We start from the raw sequence: 24,561 nt of genomic DNA, 5'->3' as shown, positions 1-24,561 counted from the left end.
AAACTCCTCGCCACTTGAATAGGACTGGCCATTGAGTCAGCTTTTTATCACCCACTGATCACAGCCACTGTTTATGAGCAGTGGGTGATGGAAAACTGTTTCAATGGGATGTACTACTCATACATATGTATGGATGTATGTATGCACAAAACATGTGATTGCTTATCGTCAGCAATAAATGCTTTAAATTGTTTTACATGTCTTTTCAGCTCATTCACTTAATTCTTTAAATAAGATATTATTTGTCAAGCCTACGCAACAGAAAACAGGCAGATTTTTATCAATGAGGTTTTCATACCCACTTTAAACATAAACAAATGTCGTTATGCAAATACATATGTATATAAATAAAATACAAATATATCAACACATACTTATGTACATGTGTACATTCAATCGTAAAGGCACAATTTGAATTTTCTAATGTTTATAATTAATTTTGTTCTATTTGTTCTTTGGACCTATGTGGACCCATTCCGTTTAACTTAGAGCTGTACGGTATACATATGTATGTACGTATCTCTAAGTTCATATTAACTTAATATGTACATTTATTAACTTATTTATTCAAAGGAAGGCTTGCTCCGTAACCCGAAGCATTTTATACCCTTGCAGATATAATTATATATGCCTATATCTTTTCTATATGAAAGCTAGACCGATTTTGACATTATGACTTGGTTATAGAAATACATTATTTAAATACATTCTTTTCATAAAAAGAGACATTATCTCTTGCAGAAAAAGACTCATTGTTGGTCATTCTTGTCAGAAATCATATACTTAATGTGGTCCAAGATTCTTTCATCTGTGCTTTGTAATTTTTTTGTCATCAAATCAAAAGTTGCTACTTAGGTAGACTCTGAGTCCCAGTCTTGGCGAGCCCAATAAGGAAATTCAGTTTCGTACTCCCATCCAGGACCCTAAAAAGAAAAATGTTTTCAATTATTTAGAAAAACCTTGACTGCCATTAAAATCAAACCTTATATTTCCAGGCGTGCAGATACATGATAAGGTCCTTAGACTTGGGATCACGGTAGTGAACCTTGCACTCATAACAATGCGCATCTGTTGTGATTTTATTTAGCTTTATTCCAACATCCGCATTCCCACCTTCGACAGCGTGGATAGTATCGGATAACTCCAGTGATGAAGAAGTTTCGCTAGGTTCCTTTAGGTCAGTACCTACAAATTCCTTGGAAGTGTTGGGAGGCTCTAATTTCTTGGAGTCTACTTCAGCTCGGATAGGCTCTAAGCAAGGCGGAGTAGTTTCGCGCGAATTTGCACAACCGTCGTCGTCGCTATGGTGAATAGCTAAAATTATTTAAAAAAAACAAAATATATGTGATTTGTTCATTAAAATGCCAGTATTTTTTATTTATATATATTTATTTATTTACCAACCGAAAGTTTGTTCGCTACTAAGGCTCTCGCCATCTGTTTCGTCCTTAGAATTTTTAAATATAGATATATCGGATTCATAATCTATTCCCAGCCAATTCTCCGCGTTGTGGATATTAATGAGATCTCGTATAAGCTCATCATCTGACTTTCCACCGATATCCCCAAAACGACCCTTCAAGGGGCCAAAGACTTCATGGTTGTATAGGGGATCGTTAAGAATCGGATAACCTATAACGTATAATTTCGTTAAATGAGAGTTTATGTATTATGATCACTGATTTGGCTCACCTAAATATTGCAAGTGAACTCGGATCTGATGCATCCGTCCGGTAAGTGGTTTGCACAGTACCACACTAGTTTTGCCATTTTGCGAAAGCTTTTGGAAGGTTGTGGTACAATCTTTTCCTCGTGGCGAGACTTTACACACTCCTATTTTGTAACTTACAACCTCAATGGGTTCCTTACATTCCAGGATTTCACTAAAAATTATAAAGAATAAAAAGAAATTATATAAGTACATTGTCAACAAGCAGTGGCAGTGCCAGCCACACAAAAACAAAACAAAAATCAGAAGGAACGTTGTGAGTTGCCTTCAAAAGAGACTCTATTTTAATACCCGGTACTCAGGTAATATATATTAAATCCATATACATATCTATGTATATGTAACCTAATGATTTCTTTCGAATTTTACATTTTACGTTTAATTGTTTAACTCTTCAAGTACCGGGTATAAAAAGCAAACTTTTTTATAAACTTATAATAGTTTCCGTTTAACTTACTCTGGAAAAATTCCCTCCACTCTACATATATACTCTTTTTCCACTTGTCTATTGCGAATTTGCTGCTCCATTTGGCGTGCCTTCTTTGGGCTCCGTCCGAACAATAATAGACCAGATGTCAACCGGTCAAGCCTGTGTATTGTGCGCAGGTTCTTGAGGTTGAATTCCTTTGCGAGTATGAAAACAACAGTATTGTGCCTATAGCGGCCACAAGGATGTACCTAAAGATGTAATTACATCACGGAAGATGTTAAAATATCAGTAAGAAAAGATTTTAATGTTGAATTAAATTATCTAAAATACTGATCCTATTAAAGCTTAAATCGACTTTCTGTTTGAGAGTTTAGACTTAATTTTTTGGCTTAGATCAATGCAATTTTCCAAGAATCCATCAAATAAATATCTAACTATTTGCATTATCATTTCGTATTTTCTTTAGATACACATAAATGAATGAAAATAAATATTAATAAATACTTAAGATGGCACTCGTTGAAGCCACTTACAGGTATTGATGCAGGCTTATTTACAACGACAATGTCCTCATTCATATGCACAATTTTTATTGGGTGACATGTCACAGGAACTTCATGTCTGCAAGTATAGCCATAAATCTGTCGTTAGATATGTACATAATCATTATATGCGGTGCAGCATTGTGGGAAAAAAATTGAGTATAGATAACATCAAAGTTGAAAAGTAATCAACAATTAGATAGTTTGAACAAGAAATTTGAAGGGAACGCAAGCTTTATTAGTTGTTTCGCTATCAGTATTTGCAGTAGAGCTGTTAATGCTTATGCGCTTACCTGTGAACTATATTAGCGAGCAGATCATTGTGTTTAAGTCGGTAATCAATGGGGACTTTCTCAAAGTTAACTGTCAGTGTTCCTGCCTGAATACAACGTTCGTACTCTTCAGATGGGTGTGCACGAAACTCTCGAGCAAATATATCCAGAATCTTTTCTCCCACCCAACGTCCTTTCGTGAACGTCGTAAAGGTGAAGTAGTAAGGGTAGACTTTCCGAAGACCTTTTTAATGATTATATTCAATGCATAAAATCCATTTACACCCATTCTTTATTCCTTACCATTTTCAATATAGTAGGATGTTTCTTGATATCGCTCATCCGTAAATCCAGGTCTTTTGGCTTTCAGAGCCTTTGTTTCAAGTTTGGCCTTAAATAGTAAATATTATTACGAAAAGCCTCTTTATGATTTTCATCAGATGCTTGCAACGCAGAAAGGGCATTAGCTCCAAACCGACTATGGACTCTGGGCCTTTTTCTTTGCGTTACAAACATTAAATCAAAATAAATATTTAGCATAGGAATTTCAATTACTTTCTTTAAATCCTTAATTGGATCGCTATTATCAGTTTTCCTCTTTTCTGGTATTTTGAGTTTCTCGTTCTCCGACTCCCGGTTAGATATATCCTGTAAGAAAAAATAACACCACGAATATAATAACTGTCTTATTATTATAAAAATTATAATGGTCAACCTATTTTTAAGAAATTTTGTTTAATGAATAGATTTTCCTGGGATTAAGGCATAAGAGTTGGCCATTAGTGATTATTTTCTTTATAGAATCGATCGGAATGTCTCTTGTTTGGCAGAAATGGTTGAGTACTATTGTTACCGTAGTGTTTCACATTACGTAAGCTCATTAGAATACCTAAATATTGTTCTACAAATAGTATATGGACTTGAACACTTGAGAATATCTACTTGCCTTCGACGCTTATGTATTCGTGGTGCCTTCCCATACCGACTATGCGCTGACGTTTTTATTTTCATTTCGTTTTTTTGTTTTCTTTGGCAGTGCGCCCAAAGAATGATGAAAAGATGCTGCATGCCTCAAAAGCCGCGCGGGAGATCCGAGCCACATACCACGAAAGATGACGGCCGACACAGCCTAGCGGTCACATCCCCTCAAGCAATCTCACAAATACAATGCCTCTGATATGTGTTTACATGAACGTGTAAGCATAATTGTGCAAATACGTGTGCACGACAATAGACAAAAGATACTCGTACACATATGTACAACAAAAGTCACTGATCATGTACATATCCATCCTAAACTTAGATGTGCCATCAGTACCATCACGAAGTAAATAACGAAGTAAGAACGCAGTTGCCGGCCATTCTTATGTAAGATATTCATAAATTAGAATCCCAAAAATCAATGGGATTTATTTGTACTCTACGATTGATTTGTTTAGATTGGTAGACTATAAGACATATTCATCAGGTGGATACCACACAAATAATATATTTCCCCCACACTATGATTATTTTTCTAAAGATATCCGATCATTGGCATTGCAGATAAATGAATGAACCTGCACGCTTTATAGTTCTACTCATCCATGGGAACTGCACAATAACTGAATGTATAAATTAATTAAATCATTCAACAGCAGAGACCTGTTGCCAGCGATATTTCTCACACACACAACTCAGACACAGACACATTATACGTTTTTAATAAACATATGTATGGCTAGAGATAGCTATACACCTATATACAGCATGTACATACAATTCAATTCCAATTATAACGAAACCACAATATGCCGGAAGAGTACATTGTGTTTTCAGTCGTTTGGTTACTTAAATATAACAAAATTTAATAATTTTAAGGAAAACTCTAATACCAAATATTAGCTCATCAAATCCATAAAATGATTCTAACGTGTAAACTGTTTTCAAGGGTATCAACAACAGCTCCAGCCTACATTTGATTGTGATTGTAAGACTCATTTGTTCTTTATGCTGCTATACTTTTTTCAAAGTAAATGCCGGGAGCATGCTTAAAAACTACAAAATCGTGTCAGTCTACAACCGGCAGACCACTGAAAATATTTATGAGCACGCCCACACCATGGCTGCTGTGGCCGCCTCGTGGAGAAGCAGGGGCAACAGGGGCAAAGTGCAAGAGCCTTGCGACACGCTTTCTTTCATCGCTTTCGCACCAATCGGTTACTCAAGTTGCCATTGGACGGACGAGTGCCAGCACCTGTCTGGAATGCAGCACGTGACTCCAACCCACGGAATTATTAATTATCAGTTTTCAAGAACACATACATATAATGTATGTATGAATGAATGAAAACTGCTATTATTATTTATTTTGTATAGTAATGATCAATGTTTATTCATAGATACATACATACATATGTACATATGATGAATCCGAGGTGGTTCTTTTTTACAAAGAACAATCTTCCCTAAGCATTTTTAACACGCAGATTAATATTTTTTTTAAGTTTGAACAGATTACATTTTTCTTACTTTTTACGTAATTTATAATCGTTTAACACGTACAAAATTGTAACTAAAATTTGTCTTTGAAGAGCCTTACAAAAAGACACCTATTGGCAGCATACTTATGAAAAAACTTAAGGTTTGGAAATTGAGAATTAAAAGTGTTCAAAATATGGATAAAAGATCATCAAATATCGCCACCGTATAAAAATCGGGATCGATTTCGCTATCAGGTGAACGGGTCTTGTCTTTTAAGTACATTACAATCATATAACTAACGCAACGAACGAGTGCAGCAATTGGTTGGAAATTGCATTCAACTTGGGTATGTGCAATTCTTTGTAGACAGCCGGTTTTAGGAATAGCTGGTTGACGACTGTCAACGCATCTTTGTCCAGTAACGGTTGTGTGAAACTACTTATGTTCATCTTAAGAGTAATCTCATTTGAAGATCTTAGCTGCAATGGAAAAGCCAGAAAAGGCATCTTGCTAGTTTGGTTCTGTGGCGACTCTTCTCAGAGGGGAAATACTCGTAAAATGAAAGAATATGAAAGATCATATGTACAGACATATTCATACAATGTGTATGAAGACATTCGAAGATTTGTTAGCCAGCACCTGATTGCTAAACGCTATTATTATGCCTTCGGTTGCAGCTTATGTGTATGTACTTTATTTTCATGGTCAGAAGCTCGTTAGTGTGGAGTCATAGACATTCGACTCTGTAAATTACACTCGCTCGTATATGCATGAAGTATTCACTTAACAATGGGAAAACATCGCGGCTACTGCTACTATAAAGAGCGTCTGGCTATACTGAAGACCTTGACTAACACAGTTAAAGCTCTTCGCTAACCATTTGGCTTACTAAATTATCGAATTTCAAAATGCAATCAAAGAAAAACGAAACTTGTGTTTATTGACGCGGAAAATCGGAAAGCCAAAATGTAACGAAGTATTTAATAACAAAATATAAATTAAAAGTACTCTGAGCTAATTACTGAAGATAGCTAATTTTACAAAGTGCAAGGCCATACTAGCCAATAGTAGCTTAACATACAATAATAAATAGAATTTATAACAATGGCTATGTTCAGCTTACCTTTTTTTTTAACATTTCCACATTTGGTACAACTTTGATGGATGAGAGCGCAGCTCCTTGGTTCCTCAGTTCAATGATGTTGCTCAGGTTAATCGACGACAGGTGATGAAAATCTGGTGGCAGACAATTTAGTGTCTGAACGAGTGCGCATGCCGACGGGGATGCTCGCGGTGCTGGTTGTACTGTCATGGAAAGAGACGACGTCTGATGGGTCAATCCTGGTGCGGCTGGTGCCATAAGGGTTTGTTGTGCGGCCACGGGGACGCCTGAAGCTGGTGCATAGTATGCACTCACAGGCAATGACGAGAACATGGAAGATGGCATCAAATGAGCTTGTGTTTGGCTGTGGGGATGTGACTGGGGACACGGATTTAGCTGTCCTGGGTAGCTCCCCACATGGGTTGCACCCAGTAGTGTTGGCCCAAAATTATATGCGGAACTCATATGCGGGAAGTGTGTTCCGGCTGCTGCGCTAGGATGCAAAGCCGGCTGCTGATAGTTCGACGGAGGAGCTGCTGCCGTGTTTGGTGAGAGCTGTTGTTGGACTTGAGGCTGAGTGGCGAAAATACCACCTCCCATCGAAGAAGCTCCCATTTTATCCAAAAAGGGCGCCTGCATTTGCATTATTTTCTGCTGATGCTGCTGCGCCGCCAAAGACCATGGCAGATACCACGCGCAAGACGATTGGGAGTTCTGCATTTTAGTGCTACTCGTTTCAGCAGTAAGCGGCGGTTGTTTGACTTTGCACGTATCTATGTATGTATGTATTTACTGCTTATATGTTTCTGAAAAGAGTAGCCACTTTTAAATCTTGAATCTTAATTTAAAATTTGCGTATTATATGTGTATAACAATAATAATAACAATAGAAAACGTAAAACTAATTTTAAGATATTATGTATGTACATATATATGTAGGTTAAAAGGTCACTTGTACCGGGGAGATCTTTAATTGAATGTGTAAATTGATTAATACTAGTAAAACATATGTTTTACTAAATAAATATATGTCAAAACTGCATATGTAAATTATGTATGCATCTAGAAAAATGCACTCCAATGCTCATACATATTGTGTTAGTTCGTACAAATGTACATAAAATGTACATACATATGTATGTATGTATGAATGTATCTGGGCATTTTTATTTGTGGTTTTTGTTAGCGGAGAGGCGTTAAAAACGATGCCCGTCATTATTTTTGTAGTTGATTTGGGGCTTGAATCTCAATAAAAAATCACAATACGTAAGGTACATGTATATATGTACATCTTTGTGAGCTGATAAAAAGCGGCAAGTTAGGGATTCTGAATGGATTTTCGAAGATTTTCTGATCTGATCACTGACGGTATTTACCAAGGGATGGAAAATAGATAGGAAAATAGCAAAATGGACCCTGGATACACACATGATGATATTGTTATTAGTGCATATGTATGTATGTATTTATTTATGTACAATGTTTATGCTCACTTTATGGTTGTTTTTGTGATATATATATATATACACGTGTACACACAACCAAATAACTAAATGTACGCATTTGTATATTAAATTAGACTATGTGATAGCTTAGTCAACGTTGAATTTTCGGGAATGTTTGTGTTCATGCCTTTATATATATGTATATGTACAGGTACATATGTATGTACATGCATAAATAAGTATATATGTATACATATTAGACCCCCGGACGTGCACATTACACGCGACAGAATTCTGACTGACTGGTCTTTGCCAAAAACGAAAGAACAGAACAAAGATGAACAAGAATGAGATTATTTAGGTAAATGAATATGTACACGGTAAATATGTATGTATGTGATAGAGCAAATACAATATGCACACGACATGTACATATGTATGTATGTTATAAACAAAAAACTATGAAACTATCAAGGGCCTAATTACTAAATTAATAGGGTACTTAAATTGAAATGTAAGTCATACCGCCCATCGGTTCTTAATTTGTTCTAATTTTTAAATCTTTCAACCAAAGTGGTTAAGGAACATAAAATTGAGCCAAATTCATTAATTGTGTTTTGCTCAGAAGAATGTTTACTTAGTTAAAAGGTAAAAAAACATACATTTGTCTATAGGTTTCATAAAAAAACATGTTTGTTTGTACGGAGTAAAGGAAAATGGTTAGTTTCCTTGGTAGTTTAAAACTTCTTTTGTAATGATTATTCCGTATTCGAATTTGAAGCTCATTTAAATAGGCTATACAGTATGAATTTGTATATGTATTTGGATTCCCTAAATGTGAGTCAATGGCAAAGTTTTTGATCACTCAGCCTTAAGACATTCCGTTGTTTCGTTTAGAGGTATTTACTTGCTGTTATTTCTCAGTTATTGCTTTACATTCACTCAAAAGAAATCCAAGGGATATATTTGTTTAATTTAATTGAACAAAAAAAAGGTTATATTTTATAAATATGCGTTTCAGTTGTTCATTTTTGTTTTCTTGGGATGGTACGTAAAATCAGAAACTCACTAAAATCGAGCCAACGACTTTCCCAAATTAAATCACACTTCTTAATCACTTATTAATACTACATATAGTATATGTATGTACACACACGTACATACATATGTTTGTAAAATATGTAAACTATTTTAAGCCGTCAATTTATAACACGCGGGAATTTAAAAAATGAGACGAGCAAGCACCGTCGTTGGCAGGTCAGCATTGGAATATGATTTTCTCAAAACGGCCGAGTCCCTTGTTTTAAAAGCCAAACACAGCCAAGTTAACACAATTCAAAATTTCTGTTGTTTCGTTTTCCGCGGCCGACATGCATATGATGTTTAGATCAAGTTGTGGCCGGAGACTTTTCTGAGTTACAATTTCAAATTTTATAATTCAAAACGGCCGCAACGGTGCGAACAAACCTGTTCGCTCGGCCGTGGGCTTGGGCTGTGGTTGGTTCGACATGAAATTTGTAACAAGGTATGTTGAGACAACGAGGTATAGAGCTTTGCAATAAATATGGAAATGTATATTAAATGTAGTTCCCTGTTCCCACATCAAAACACGGAACGCCTCAAAAAGTTCGAGACCATACGAGAGAAAAAGTAAAACGATAATTTAAGTTTCGTAGCAGTTGAAATACAGAAAATATTTAGCGTTTTTAAAAATAGTATCCAAACCACAATTGAATTTGTATTTATCACAGAAGCATTTTCTTCTTTCAAAGATTCAATGCAGCAAAATTTCACCTTTTCCTTTTTCCTTCTTACTTTGCAGGCAGAGCTTTTTGGAGACTGTTCGTCGAACATAAGAGAGAGCTCAAGCTTTTTGGACAAAGTTTTGAGCACATTGGAGAGGAAGTCAGATTCTTGTTGTAACAAGCTTGAGGACTCGTTTTACAATATTTACGAGAATTTACAATAAATAGTCCAGCAACATAAGGGAATCTCCGACAAAATGTCTACCATGCCAAAAACATGTAAAAGTCAATAAAAACCGATTTACGTTTTATCCCGATATAAATCTGAAAAGAAATTAGCTGATTTAAACTATTCATTCATAATATTATGAGTTTTGATCTTCAAGGAAAGGGTTTCACAAATTTGTATGCAGACAGTCCAACCCAATTCGTCCAAGCGACCTAAATGAAGGACTTTTATTATTCTTATTTTAATGTTGTTGTACTTAATTGTGGCTGATAGCCATAGCTGTTGATATTTATTATGTTTTAAAATTACAATACTTGCAATACTTCATCTTTGGCTATATAAAGTCAACAGTTAGTTTTTTTTTATTTGTAAAATAGATTTTATTAATTTGAAAATTCCAAGTATGTACATTTCAGGTCGTGATCAATATAAGTTGTTTTCATATTGTCTCGCAGTGCCATTATCAACCTACTAATATCTCTTATCTTTTTGCCTAATACGTATTAAATTCTTAAGTCTTAATAACAATTTCATTGATTCACCAATTTCAGTAAATCTACCACTAATAAAAGACGGTAGTTTTCCCACCCTTTTAACAGGGCTTTCCTAGGCGTAGGCACTCCTTTAAAAAGTCCAGTAGCTGGAAAAGTAACGCTTATCCAAGCAAAACATGATGTCGTCATTTTTGTCAGGCAAACGCAATTTAGAGCTCTAATGTACGAATGTATTGTATGTATATACCTGTTGTATACACAGGACTGAATGTTGTATATGTATAAGAGTAACAGTACAGGTCGAAATATGCCAGTGGACACATAACATACAAACTAACGTACAAACACACGAAACAAAAAATATTTAATGGGTGAGCGCGAGCACACCTACAAAATATCGTGCTGATTTAATCACTTTCTTCGTTTTCACAAACGAACGTCAACTTTCACTCTCGTATACAAGCACGCACCATCCCCTATTCCAGGTGTAGCGCTACGACCACTGGCCATTAAATGTTGCCTTATATGAGGGGCTAGCCTTTATACCCTTTCAGATGTTTGTATATTTGTTTCTGTGTAGCAAAGTGTTGCAGTTTTCACCCTTTACCCAATATAACTGCATAAAAGCTAGCCTGTGTCAACATACAGGCTGTAGATCACCTTTAAGATCAACTTAAGATCTTTATGAATGAGTTTTATATTTAAGCAAGTCTTATTACTAATTAACAAGCGATCGACAGAAAGGGTGGTTAAAACTTCGGACTCTGAAGCCTCCTACCCAGCCTACCTTTTTTTATCCTGTCGTGACCACAGCTTTTTAAGGAAAGCCCTATAACTTTTAGACGACTTGTGTGCGAGTAAGAAAAAAAAAAAACGAGTCACAGGAGTCAGGCATGCAATGCTAAGCTACCCAACCCAAATTTTATCAACCAACTGTGCTTTATATTAAAAAATGTTCCATTCAAAGTATTTCTCTTCAAGTTTTCTAAATAAACTTTTTACAAATTACTCGATCCTTTTTAGATATATTAATTATTATTATGGTGGAAGTGGACGTGTATAGCACCGATAAAAGAAAGAGATTTCTCAACAATAGCTAGTCTAGAGCACCATTCGAATGTTGATTTTATACATTTTTCAACACCTTCTGCGACCCCCAAAGACCCAAAAATCTCTATCAGGAACGGAGACGAACAAATATGTTAAAATTCGGATCAAATAGGAGGAAATATAATAACCGAAGTGCAAGAATTACCATTCGAACATTACTGTCCCTTGACAGGTGCGGACAAAGAGAAGCTAAATTATCCTTATCCTATTTCAACCATTAAGCAACAAAGTAATTCGACCCTTTTACGGACTCCCCATCCCTTTGCAGTCGGCCTAGTATCCCGCCCTCCAGCATATCCTAGTGTCTGGGGAACACTATCGATCCGATAAGAGACCACCGTATCTTCTACCTGCTCTAAGAAGCTCAGCAGATCCGTCATACAATCTAACCGCACGCTGGTCACACTATTCCCGAGCGAAATACATCGGAAGCACTCTTATAAAAGTGGTCAGTGGTCAAACAGAAATCAACAACATCAACATCAATGCAAACCCATGAATACCCTCAACTTTTTAATTTCAGTGCCATGGTTTCTGTGACCATTTCAGACCAAAAATGTTTATGAAGTTTTTTCGACAATTAAAATATATTATCCCTTCAGAAAATTCTTGTTATAATAGATGGGTACATGCTTTAACTGTATAAAACATACATACATTTACAATAGTCATTATACATTTACATTTCAACCATGCATATTTATGTAAACATGTACATGTCTACATAAGTATGTATGAAAGAAGTATTTAATACTGCACGTGCAAATGGTTAATGTTAGAATTATTGAAGTGTCAACATAATTTGTTTAAGAGATATAACAAACTGCTAAAGCAATTCGGACTCTTCCAAGTGCCGCCCAGGTTGTTAAGAACGATAAAATCAAAAAGTGTGCAACACGTTAACTTGCAACAAGGTGATAAAACAGTAAATATTGAGGGAGCCGTGACATCTACCATAGGAGACTCAGTCATGATCGATCAAGAAGCTCAATCCCACGAATCCGCTCCCGACGGCGATCTTCAAGTAAGAAAACGTTGTAACTGATATCTATGTATTTATGTATGTATGTATGTATTAACATATGTACATATGCATAGGCTGAAATGCATAAGGCTGAAATCATTAACCTCCACGGTAAATCTCCAAAGTTGACACATTGAATATTGGCTTTTCATATAATTAGTGAATTTCCAATTAATTTTATTAATTAAAAAAAATACTTTACATATAAGGATTGCAGTCGACTAACGACTATGCCAAAAATTACCAAAAATAAATCTTCTCATAATAATAGAATAGTAGTAATAGTCATGATAGAATTAGTAAAAATGGTTACAAACTTTTCAAGATTGGGTAAATTACAACTCACTTCTTTTCTAGCGTCTTGGCAAAAAGGTTACAAAGTGTAACACTTAAGCCCTTGTGTTGCACAAAAGACATTTAAAAGCATCTAGGAAAATCTCGGCTTTTTAATGTCTTTGTTGTTTTTATGATAAGACTCGTCAGTTTGTCGGACCACCCGTTTTCCTTATGTATGCACCTTCATATTTTTATCCGCGAAATTGTCATAATTATTTCTCATTTCAACCTTCCTTTCCTCGACTTGGTGTTTGTTGGGGTAGGTGGTGGCACTCTGCTTCATTCTAGTGTCATTATTGTGGTTCTCTAACGAGCTACTTTTTTCAAGTTGGCGGGAAGCTACATGGTCGTGATGTTTCCGCATTTATTTGTGTCAGTATTTTCTGCTTTCATGTAGTGGCAGCTTTGGTTTCTAAAGTGTGCTGTCCATTGTTTCTCTTTTCTTTTAAAATACTTTTGTATACCATTTCTTCTATCATTTCAAAGTCTTTAAAGCATTCTTACCATTAAAAGCCCCTTGGATTAGCCTTCTGAGTATTTTTCTACAATACAGTCTTCATTTTTGTATATGCTCTTAATTATTAAGATTCATGATTAAGAATAATTCATGTGGCCATTTGCGTCTGTATTAAACACCAGAATTTCTAGACATGCCTGGCCTTCGCGCATCCTAAGCTTTAAGCATTTAAATCTACGCGGCTTTTAAATGGCAACTACCTTTACTTCGTTGCTATTGCACTCAACAAAACGGAACTTTTATTTTCCTCAAGCAACAAACCCTGATTTTTCTGATAGATTTGGGCCAAGAATAACGGACCAAGCAAAGGAGTAACATGAGAGTGGGAAAACAAATCTCGGTTTATACACAAGAACCCTTTTTAAAATTAAATGAAAAAATAATAATAATAAATATTTATATCCAGGTTTCAACGACAGTACAAAAAGATGCATCACAATTGCCCGAAAAACGGAAGACTATCGAGACAGACAAATTAGTTGATGCAAAGAAAGTCAAATTAGAGACCAAATCTCCCAAAAATAAAAAACCGAACTTGACCGATGAAAAATATGACGAGACGTCCTATTATTTTGAAAACGGTAAAAACGTCAACCGTGAATAAATATATATTTTTCATGATTTTTGGTACTTTCAGGCCTTCGAAAGGTTTATCCCTATTTTTTTACGTTCACGACATTTACAAAGGGTCGTTGGGTTGGCGAGAAAATCCTAGACGTGTTTGCCCGTGAGTTCCGCGCGCATCCTGCAGAAGAGTATCAGCGCAGTATAGAGACTGGAAAACTAACCGTCAATTATGAGAAAGTGCCTTCAGACTATAGACTCAAGCACAATGATCTCCTATCAAATGTCGTTCATAGGTAAAGTGTATTGCTCTTAAAACGTGAACAAATTCTAATTAAATACATTTTGAATTATAGGCATGAAGTCCCTGTAAGTCTACAGTCTATTGCCATAGTACACATGGATGAAGACATTGTGGTTGTTAACAAGCCGGCTTCAATACCAGTAAGTTTATTAACAACTCTAATAATCAATCGCAAAATAACTGATCTCAAACGAACAACACTTCCAGGTACATCCGTGTGGTCGGTATAGACATAATACTGTGGTGTTCATACTGGCCAAGTCGCACAACCTTAAGAACCTAAGAACTATACACCGATTAGATCGTCTTACATCTGGCCTACTTATCTTTGGGCGCACCTCAACAAAAGCTCGTGAATTGGAACAACAAATACGAAATAGACAAGTACAAAAGGAATATGTTTGTCGCGTTGAGGGTCGTTTTCCCGAGTAAGCTACGCAAATACCGTAGAAATTCTAAAATATACTTTTAATATATACTTTAATATATACTTTTTACAGTGGAATTATTGAATGCAATGAACCTATTCAAGTTGTCAGCTACAAAATTGGAGTTTGTAGGGTATCGCCAAACGGCAAAGACTGCAAGACAACGTTCCAAAGAATTTCTGAAGTTGGAGACTGCAGCATTGTTCTGTGTAAACCACTCACCGGACGCATGCACCAAATAAGAGTACACCTACAATATCTAGGTAAGAATTTATTGAGCTGCGTTTGTAAGGCAGATAAGATCTAACCTTCTTTTATCGGCAGGTTATCCTATTGTAAATGATCCGTTGTACAACCACGAAGTGTTTGGTCCCCTGAAAGGGCGAGGAGGCGACATCGGAGGAAAAAGTGACGATCAGCTAATTAATAATCTAATCAAAATTCATAATGCCGAAAATTGGTTGGGAATGGAAGAAGGCGGAATTTTGCCAATAGCAAATCCAATCAAATGTGAAGTTAAAAATTCTAGAGAAAATGAGAGTTTAACGGAGATAGAAGCCCAGCAGACAAAATTAAAATCAACGGTTGACTCAATTACAGATGTATGTAATTTCATATGTCGAAATATAAGTTCTTTTATAGCAATTTTTGTATTTTAAAGGTTGGTCATGAAGAGCCAATAGACCCGTTTGATCCAACTAAAACAACATTTGATCCATTCTGTCATGAATGCAAAGTTAACTATAGAGATCCCAATGCCAAAGATCTGATCATGTACCTGCACGCTTGGAAATATAAGGTAAATAATTTATATAAAGTTTCTGGTTTGTAAGAACAATATTTTATAACAAAAATGTATGTACATATACAGCAGAAAAATGAAAGCTTAACTTGAGATCAGAACGCATAGTAATCACACATACAACAATTTGTGTACTTTCAGGGTGTCGACTGGGACTACAAAACAGAGCTGCCGAATTGGGCTTGTAAAGAGCTGATTGATTATGATACACTGTAGAACAAAAGTTGCCATGGCCTATCTCGCCGGAAAAAGGAAATTCTCTTCTGCTGAGTTGATGACCCTACACTTACAGAAGAAACAAGCTGTAAGCAAGAAAACGTTCGGATTCGTACCTGTTTTCTAGGCTATATAGCCGACCCCTGTATGCACCAAATACTACCTGCATTTTAAAAACAATAAAATGTATAATTTTGTATGTGGTGTCCCACAATGGATCAAACAAGTTAATTTAATTCGACATCTTGTCCAACCAGCCGAGGGCCAAAGGCATATTACGGGAGAGTTAGACGGGCGGGGGGCTTGTTCGGCTTTTCATGTTTACATACTACTGGCGAGATTACTTGAAAATCATTAATTCAATAAATATTAAAAACTGACCAGCAAGGAAATGTCAATTTGTGCAGAGCCCTTCCAGTATAAGTAGTTAAATGAAAGGTCGAGTAGGTTCGATGCAATACGTATACATTTATTGGCGACGATCAGCTCAAGACCACTAACCATACATTACCAGACCCCAGACAGCTGATGCAAATTTATGTGTGCGTGTAAGCCACAAGACCATTGTTATTTTTTAGCGCTCGGTTGGTTACTTTGTTGTACCAAATCTTAACTAACTAAATATCCAAGTAAAAGTTGTAAATTGTAAGCATTTTGTGCATATGGCCCAGCACTCTGTTGCACAAAAAAAATTTAAATTTAAGCGATTGAGCCCGACGGATTTTCTCGCTTTTCGTAGAACGAAAAAAAATCTTGCTCCCATATTGCCATTCAATTATACTTATAATACCAATCTATTATTTACTATTTAATTTTGAGTTTCAAACTTTACTAAGTCTTTTCAACTGCGTACTACCGAGACACGCTCATCATCTCTTCTCAATTTATCTCCTCTGACTTGCAGTTGAGATTGCTCTTGAGGCCTAGTTCCAAAAAAATATTACGTGACTACCCTAATTGAAATGTTTGGTTATATCGATATATTTGATCTATCGAAATATAACATTAGCCGGATAGCTGATAATAATTAGCAAAGCACAACAATGATCCACGATTTGTTATTATCCTGCTTAACGCAAACTAAGAACGGAATTGGAATACAGACTTTTTTGGTAAGAATAGGGCAAACTGAAATAGAAAGATACATACTATTTACAAGTGTGCGAGTACGATAACATTAACATGAACTTATTATGCTTCAGTACAACAACACCATTGACCACTTTATCCATCCTTGCGAGAGAGAACTATTTCAAGAAATTTTGAATATTATTAATGTTCTTCACGAAGTTGTTCAGTTCACACTTTTATTGAGATTAAATGAATATGAACGGTGTAAAAAATCGTTGAATGAAGATCACAGCATTGAAGGTAAGTTTTAATATACTTGGAAATGATTATAACTTATAATCCTCTATAATTTTATTATAGATCACCCACACGGCTTTTACTTGATTAATTTTGGCAAAGGCGTCGAGGCAGCGCTTGAAGAATATTATGATGAAATCACACAGCTTGAAACATTTTGCTCAAAGAATAAACCCAATTCGCTTGCATTTGTTCATGATGCATTGCAGGCAAAACTCCCAATTTTACTTTTTTTGAAAAAACGTATTTTCGAAATACAAGTGAAAAAACTGCATGGATGCACCATGCTTCATAGCCTACACCAACATTCCGAGCATGGAGATTTTCAACTGGAAAGAATTACAAAAATGCAAGTAGTTTAAAATACATAAAGGGTGTTTAATATATAATAATATATATTTATTTGTTTCATAGAGTCATGAAGCCAGTAAAATTTTCGTTTTTCTCAAGTATGGCTCACTGGTTAATTTTTGGGGTGATCGACGATGTCTTTTCCGAGTTTTTTATTAAATTTTCTCCACAAGATGATTCCTCCCTGAATGGCTCTTGCTCAAAATCATCAGTAAATAATACCCGTTTGGTGAGTTTCTAAACAATTTAAACACGGCACTAATTACAAATAATGGTTATAACCTTTAGAACGCAGGTGGAAACTGTGAGGACTACATATGGCAATATGAAATCAATTTAAGTCAACTGCCAGGATTTCTGTCAACTATTGTGGCTGAGAAAGTTCTATTCGTTGGGCAAACAGTTCTGGTTTTTAAAATGGGACGAAGCTTCCAAAGAAAAAATAAGAACGATCACTGGGAAAATAAACGTTCTGATAGTTCGTGCGATGACATTTACAACCTATGGAATGGCAAAGAATCTGAATACCTTGAAATGGTAAAGGATCTGAACAATGATGAAGAAATTGATGTTTTTCATATCGAAAGCGTTGTTAATGACATAAAGAAATACGTTAGCATGCGTTTGACAGAAATAGCCCTTAACGAGGTTGATTTAGAACGCCAAATGGGTTTAATTAAAGATTTCTATTTGTTAGGGCGCGGAGAGTTTTACTTAGAGTTTTTATCTCAACTCAACCGCGCTTCAGATGTCTATTGTGATTCCAGCTCAAAAAATTACACCAGATCTTTTGAGGTTGGTTAAACGTACTTCATTACACTAAACATTTAGATATAATACATTTTGTCTCGTAATTGCAGCTTGCCGCAACTGTCATGGGAATTACTGATGATTTGGAAAATTTCTCACTTAGTGTTCAGAAAACTATCGGGGAGTCGGATGAACACTGCGATTTTCGAATCTTTGAAAATCTTCATTTAAAATATATATACGAATGGCCATTGAATCTTTTGTTTTCGCCGAAGGCAATTGAGCGATATAATCAGATATTTAGATTCTTATTGACAATAAGAAAACTTCAGTACGATCTGCAACAAGTTTGGACAACACAGACATTGGCAGCCAAATCGAAGTCGGGACACATCAACATGAGAATGATGAATCTCCTCAATCAACTTATGTTCTTTTTGAATAATATGCAGTATTACATTCAAGTGGATGTACTTGAAAGTGAGTTTACTAAACAAAATGCTTGCTTGCATATTAACATCTACGAATATTAAATATATTTTAGGTCAGTTCAGTATTTTGATAAATGCCATTAGGAACAAAGCTGATTTTGAAGAAATACAAAAGAAGCATACAGTATTTCTAGCGAATGTTCTTTCCCAGTGTTTCCTGATTTCTGGCTCAAAGGATTCACAAATGGATTCATCACGCACAACATACCAACCCACAAACCCCATTTATGGCAACATTCTTGAACTCTTTTATATATGTGCAAAATGTAGCAGAATCAACGCGTTGGCAAACACATCTGATGAATTTCTAAAGGAGCTCGATAATCTGGAGGAAAGGTATGATCCTTGTCAATATATATAATATATTAATAGTTTATATAGCAATTAAGTTAGATAGAAAAGATATGTATACACCATGTCCGTGTGTCTGTTTGCTTGTACCTAGAACCTCAGAGTTATTGTTCAATGTTCTAGGAGCTGATCGCTTTGGCTGAGAGTAGGTATCTCTTCGGAATGAACAGAGTTCTTAATTTACTCCTGAGTAGCTAATGAACTATGTACTGATCTTTTGGTGCGTACAATGCGCGTGTTTATATTTTCTCTTGAATTCACATGGTAATATATTAACATATTGTTTTATATTTTTAGATTTGGCGTCCAAATAGCGAGCCTTCTTCAATTACTGCTGAACATTAAAACATCATCTTGTTTGGGGCCGCTTTCTCAGCTTTTACTGCGATTGGATTTTAATCATTGGTTTAGTTCCGCTCATAACATTTCCTAAGATAAACATTGAAATACTATAGCTGCAAGCGTTTTATATCTTCTATACGAAAATCAATTCTGAAAAAATAATAAAAATAGTCTATTTTATAAGCAAATACAATTTACAACTAAAATTTACCTCAGTGCTAAAATAGCACGGACTTCGTTGAGTGTTAAATGCCATGATGGCATTTCTTTGTTACTGTCAGGACTCCAAAATTCAGATAGCTCCGAAACCTTGTCCAGATTCAACACAGTGGCGATTTGAGATATTCGCGTCATCTTATCTCTCACTGACCATGATGTCGCTCCTGTCAAATAGGTTCCCAAGGCACGAACTTCCTGATCGAGAATGAGGCCACCAAGCTTTCAAGTGAGAGATGAGTTTTAAATTTAATGAGACCAAAAACGAATATATAAATAATTACCCTATTAAAACTGCATTTTTTAATAGCTCTCTCCAATTGAATTGTGACCTCCGTTGCCAATATGCTCACAAGCGCATCGTAATTGCGTGGGCTCAAGGCTGTTTTGAAAGAATTTAGGAGTCCATCCAGATGAACGATAAAAAACTGAACAAAAGTTTCTTCAGCTTCATAAATGGCAAGTTCCTCCTAAAATTAAATATTAAATTACGAATAAAGTTTAACATTTGAGTGTGTTTCAAGCTTGCCTCTGTAAGGTTGTGGCTGTAGCTTAAAAATTTGTTTATCCAAGGATTTATTCGTGGCTTTATTGCGCTGGATCTAAGTTGCTGCATTCCAAAGTCGACAGTGGCCTTTAAAGCGTCGCGAACAGCCTTAAGTTCTGTCAAGCAGCTGTCAAGCAATTGTCGCTCAACCGGGGTCGTGCACGGAAATGTTCCAGCAATTTCCAGTTCCATGGTCTGACAAAGAGTTTCGATATATTCAGTGGACATGTCTGCATTGTTCAGTTGGACTAGAAAATTAGTTCGGCTTCTATCAGCATCAGTCGAATGCAATTTCCCTTGCTGCAACGTAGTTTGTATTGCGTTATATGCTTGAGCTAGGTCGATATATCCAGAGGTATAACCACTCTTTAAAGGTGTCTTGAGCGCAGCTATAAAATCTCCATCAAGACAGGCAGCAACGTTATTAATAACGGCACATGTTCCGTTTATTGATTGCGTTGTTAAGGCACGCCGAATGGATTTTCGAAGTATGAAAAACACATCATCTACTATTGAAGAACATTGCTGTCCCGCTTCATATTTGTCCAGTCCGATGGCTTTAAGTACGCTCTCCTCCATGAAATATCTACAAAATCATTTTAAAAATATATATAAGTATTAAGAAGAGAAAATCGTTTAGTCTACCTTTCAAAAAGCAAATAGGTGCTCAAAATTTCTTGCATTTGTCGGCGTAGGTCCGCATTCTTGACAATCCTTTCATATCGATTCATAATAATAATCTGGTCTTCTTTTTCGGGCACGCATGTATCAACATGAATCTAAAATCGAGATTGTTTCAGTAAAAGCTAAATCTAAAATTGAAATTAATATTCTTACTTGCATTCGGCGACGCATAAAACGGAAGTACAACTCCACTCTTGAATGCATGACAGTTATTTCCGCTATGATAGCATCGATTTCTTTCGGGTTTAGTTTGTCTATTGATCCGCCGGAGGGCTTCCGATAATGACCCAAGGAAGGTATACTGTTGCTGCTGGTAGTACCATTGCTAGACCTTTGAGTGCATTCATATACTTGTTTGCTGCGATACACAATTTGTCTATTTTTGTTAAACTCCAACAATAAATTCTTTGCCTCGGCATCGCATTCTTCTTGCAAAATGGCAATCATATCAATCAGAGACGCGGATCTATTTGTTGAGATAAATAAATACATATGTTATATGTAAGAGCAAGTTACAATTTCATATTTATACATACTCCTGTCCATAATATGCTTCAACGATGGGCTGATTAACTTCCACAACGCGTGCAAAGTTCTCTAAAATCGAAGTCAATCGATCGGCATAAGCTAGTTGCAAACGACATTCGGCTTTGGCTATATCTTGTACATTTCTTAGTTCTTTTTGGGCCTTATCAGATAACTTCAGGCAAATGTATTTGGAAAATTTGTCTATACCGATTCGATGGTAGCCAACTAAGGGAAAGATTTTAAAGAACCGTTCCACCGAAGCCAAATCATTGCTTTTAACAGCTTCATCGAAACGTCTGGATATTAGCTCTCGAATTTTTTCAGTCGCATCCTCAAGTGTTTGAACCGCGTCGCTGACCGATGTTATCGAGACATCATCCGCAGTTCGATGCAATAATTGCTGATCCATAGCCAGAAACCGTGCAACGTGGGCGGCACCTTTTTCGAAATCTTCCTCGATTACGGCTTTAACTACGCCCTGGCTACATAGTTGTAGATCAATCAAATCGTGCACACGCTGTTGACATTCAGAAGCACGGCAGCGGGCCAAATCTAACCGACGTACTTTAGCACTGACAGATTCAGCCAATTGTGCAGTGTTTACAATTTGCATGTTTAACTTTGTGGAATCAGAGTCTACGGTGTGCAGTAAAACCATCGCTCTTCCTATTCCACTCATTTTTGCTTCAATCTGGCATTGTTTAACCAGCAACTGCTCCAGTTTGTTGTTGACTTTTTCCTAGGCAATGAAAGCATTAAATTCATGACTTTTAATAGCTCCGATATAAATACACACCTCTTCTTCCGCAATACGTAGTAATCCCTGATCCGAGATTTCACTTGAGCTCGTGTCAAATAGCATTTTTAATGATTATCTGCTATGCATCAGTTTAAAAACAATGTACATGTTATTGTTTTTTTTTTACATACGTGGAACCATGAACATAAATGATTATTTTGATATTAAATCGATACATCGATATCACGATTTCATCCAGTAAAAGACTAGTACCACTTAAACCCAGTGCGATTGACCAACAATATATACGTATATAGATATGTCAGTTCATACAATCGAGACGTCACAGTTGAGTTTTCGGTAAGCGTACCCCACGTAGCTGGTGCATATGTATGAGTACATGTTAAAAACAAGATCTTTTGAATTCATATATAAATCAGTCATTATATAAACTCAACGATGGATTTTATATTTCTTATATTTTATGTAATTTATTGAAAGGAATTCATAAGGAATAATTTTTTGTATACATAAATATGTATGTGATATGAGCCATAGAATAATTTCCATAGAACAGTTCCAGAATGGTGCATCTGTCAGAGACTGGGCGAGAGTAAACAAACATAAAACTAATTGCTGTAATGGAAGTAAGGATGCCACTGGACAATTAGGAATTTAGACATTCCCCCTACAATCTGACCTTTATTCGTATCTCTGATTATGCCCATTCTCTTATCTAGGCGTCAAAGAAGACAGACACCCAGACATGGCTGTATCGACTCGGCCATTGATGCTGATCAATAATATACATGTTATACAGTCGGGAACCGTTTTTAAGATCCGCTACTTACTCTTCGAGAACAAATGTGACCATTAACGAAATTTTGAATCTGTAACTTGTACAAATTGCAATCTCAGTGCACCACAAATGTAAAACTGCTGATAAATTATAGGCAAATATTATGATTAAGTATAAGACTTCACACTTGTCATACGCATTGAGTTTCGGCCAGTTTTTTATTACAATTTCAGGTAGAAACACAATATGTCTATAGTCTAAGATTCCACCTTAACAACGGTCGTCTTCTCAGAGACATAAAGACCGTCAAGGAATTTACGGATATCCTTATTTTTGACGGTGGTCGATTGTTGAATGAGCGCTGCTGATCCAGACACAGACTCAATATCGTTACCCTCAACGATAAGCTCATCCTTTTGGGCTGTGGAGTTGACAACAGTCACACCAGGTGCCATTTCTACACGGCGAATGTACTTTTCTCCCAAGAAGTTCCTGATTTCAATAACCGAGTTGTTTTCGGAAGTGACACAGTTAATGGGGAAATGGGCATACACGGCACGCATCTTGTATTGGAAGCCAAACGTCACTCCTATAAGAACAGAAAAGTAAGCATTAACGTCGAGCAAATTATGTCTTGCTGTGTCCTTACCTTTAATCATATTCTCAATATGACTGCAGACGGTACGTACGGCGGCAAGCTCCTTCTTTGTGCCAAACCACTTCTCCACTTTCAATGTACGTTTGTCCGACATGTACATGTCCAGAGCCAAATGCTTGAAGCTACGTTTCAGAACGCCGCGGGTACCAGTAATGGTTACCACACGAGCCTTCACCGAGGCCTTGATGTCCTTGGGGATTTTGACACATTGGTTCGAGTTAATCGTCCGCATGTTGATGGCACTAAAACCAAAATAAAATATGCATTAGTATAGAAAACACTACTTCATAAAGAGATATGTAAGTATGAATATATTTTCGATTGCCACATTGAAATTATAAATACGATTTATATTCAGCTGACAGATAAGGTATGCTTTATGTATTTTTGAGCCTTTATATGCACCCATTTATGTTTGTATATCTCCATCATTCTTTCACACAATCAAACATAAACATACATCAAAGCTCCAATATAAACAAATATACCATACGCCTGATGTCTGAACTATCACGTAACATATTCAATAGACAATAAACAAATGCAGTTATTTTGATGTTCGAACATTTCTTTTCATATACAAATCCACCAAACTTACGCTCCGTAAACCGACCGGAAAAAGGCTGAAAAGAGGAAGGGACAGGGTGACCGCGGAATTATCGATATAATATACCTCACATCCATACAAAATATACCAAAATATACCCTTGCCTTTTCAAAATATACTGTAAAAATACCGTATATCTTAAATCATTTTCCTCGATTTGGATGCTCTATTTAATATTACTATCTAATTAGGATACCCAGGGCTTAAGGAAACTATCAGATTTGAATACGCAGTGTGCTTTGGGTTTTGTTTTTTTTTTTGTTGATTTTATTGTATTACATATTATGAAGAATGACTAAACTTTGACATACATTTACCACCTATGTACATACATGATTATTGCCTATCACTTATAAAAAAGGTGTTTGAGCTGCAAAT

The 24,561-nt window shown here is 36.0% G+C and overlaps 5 protein-coding genes across 8 annotated transcripts; 2 read left to right on the top strand and 3 right to left on the bottom strand.

Annotated features, from left to right (window-relative positions):
- Positions 1-408: 408 nt before the first annotated feature.
- LOC117584277 (RNA pseudouridylate synthase domain-containing protein 2) lies at positions 409-9,450 on the bottom strand. Of its 2 annotated transcripts, XM_034273094.1 has the most exons (11): positions 9,053-9,450; positions 6,560-7,344; positions 3,529-3,621; positions 3,277-3,364; positions 2,995-3,217; positions 2,693-2,780; positions 2,187-2,407; positions 1,693-1,883; positions 1,405-1,632; positions 983-1,314; positions 409-923 (listed from the first exon to the last, which is right to left on the bottom strand). In XM_034273094.1, the coding sequence occupies exons 2-11, from the start codon at positions 7,256-7,258 to the stop codon at positions 852-854; spliced, it is 2,235 nt and encodes a 744-aa protein (XP_034128985.1). In that variant the 5' UTR covers positions 7,259-7,344; positions 9,053-9,450; the 3' UTR covers positions 409-851. The 2 variants fall into 2 exon arrangements, with proteins under 2 accessions (XP_034128985.1, XP_034128986.1); XM_034273095.1 differs by lacking the exons at positions 409-923; positions 9,053-9,450 and having other exon boundaries at positions 1,176-1,314; positions 1,401-1,632.
- Positions 9,451-12,091: 2,641 nt separating this feature from the next.
- On the top strand, positions 12,092-15,970 carry LOC117584280 (RNA pseudouridylate synthase domain-containing protein 2). 3 transcript variants are annotated; one of them, XM_034273098.1, is made up of 9 exons: positions 12,092-12,186; positions 13,845-14,019; positions 14,076-14,298; positions 14,359-14,446; positions 14,514-14,734; positions 14,807-14,997; positions 15,059-15,336; positions 15,396-15,533; positions 15,678-15,970. In XM_034273098.1, exons 1-9 carry the CDS (start codon positions 12,118-12,120, stop codon positions 15,750-15,752), a joined length of 1,458 nt encoding a protein of 485 aa, XP_034128989.1. In that variant the 5' UTR covers positions 12,092-12,117; the 3' UTR covers positions 15,753-15,970. The 3 variants fall into 3 exon arrangements, with proteins under 3 accessions (XP_034128989.1, XP_034128988.1, XP_034128991.1); XM_034273097.1 differs by lacking the exon at positions 12,092-12,186 and adding an exon at positions 12,352-12,585; XM_034273100.1 differs by lacking the exon at positions 12,092-12,186 and adding an exon at positions 12,637-12,696.
- Positions 15,971-16,728: 758 nt separating this feature from the next.
- On the top strand, positions 16,729-19,596 carry LOC117584279 (gamma-tubulin complex component 4 homolog). Its single transcript, XM_034273096.1, has 8 exons — positions 16,729-16,864; positions 16,955-17,123; positions 17,184-17,469; positions 17,535-17,700; positions 17,760-18,266; positions 18,332-18,701; positions 18,766-19,048; positions 19,361-19,596. The coding sequence occupies exons 1-8, from the start codon at positions 16,796-16,798 to the stop codon at positions 19,494-19,496; spliced, it is 1,986 nt and encodes a 661-aa protein (XP_034128987.1). The 5' UTR covers positions 16,729-16,795; the 3' UTR covers positions 19,497-19,596.
- LOC117584276 (conserved oligomeric Golgi complex subunit 4) lies at positions 19,421-22,326 on the bottom strand. The gene is made up of 8 exons (XM_034273093.1): positions 22,177-22,326; positions 21,389-22,119; positions 21,006-21,318; positions 20,814-20,947; positions 20,151-20,754; positions 19,906-20,091; positions 19,617-19,843; positions 19,421-19,555 (listed from the first exon to the last, which is right to left on the bottom strand). Exons 1-8 carry the CDS (start codon positions 22,240-22,242, stop codon positions 19,513-19,515), a joined length of 2,304 nt encoding a protein of 767 aa, XP_034128984.1. The 5' UTR covers positions 22,243-22,326; the 3' UTR covers positions 19,421-19,512.
- Positions 22,327-23,108: 782 nt separating this feature from the next.
- On the bottom strand, positions 23,109-24,259 carry LOC117584285 (60S ribosomal protein L9). Its single transcript, XM_034273104.1, has 3 exons — positions 24,175-24,259; positions 23,568-23,818; positions 23,109-23,507 (listed from the first exon to the last, which is right to left on the bottom strand). The coding sequence occupies exons 2-3, from the start codon at positions 23,806-23,808 to the stop codon at positions 23,176-23,178; spliced, it is 573 nt and encodes a 190-aa protein (XP_034128995.1). The 5' UTR covers positions 23,809-23,818; positions 24,175-24,259; the 3' UTR covers positions 23,109-23,175.
- Between the last annotated feature and the right edge of the window lie 302 nt (positions 24,260-24,561).

Source organism: Drosophila guanche, unplaced genomic scaffold, assembly GCF_900245975.1.
Source record: "Drosophila guanche unplaced genomic scaffold, DGUA_6, whole genome shotgun sequence".
Lineage (NCBI taxonomy): Eukaryota > Metazoa > Arthropoda > Insecta > Diptera > Drosophilidae > Drosophila > Drosophila guanche.
Note: the sequence above shows the minus strand (reverse complement) of the source record. Positions and strands in the feature narration are given on the sequence as shown.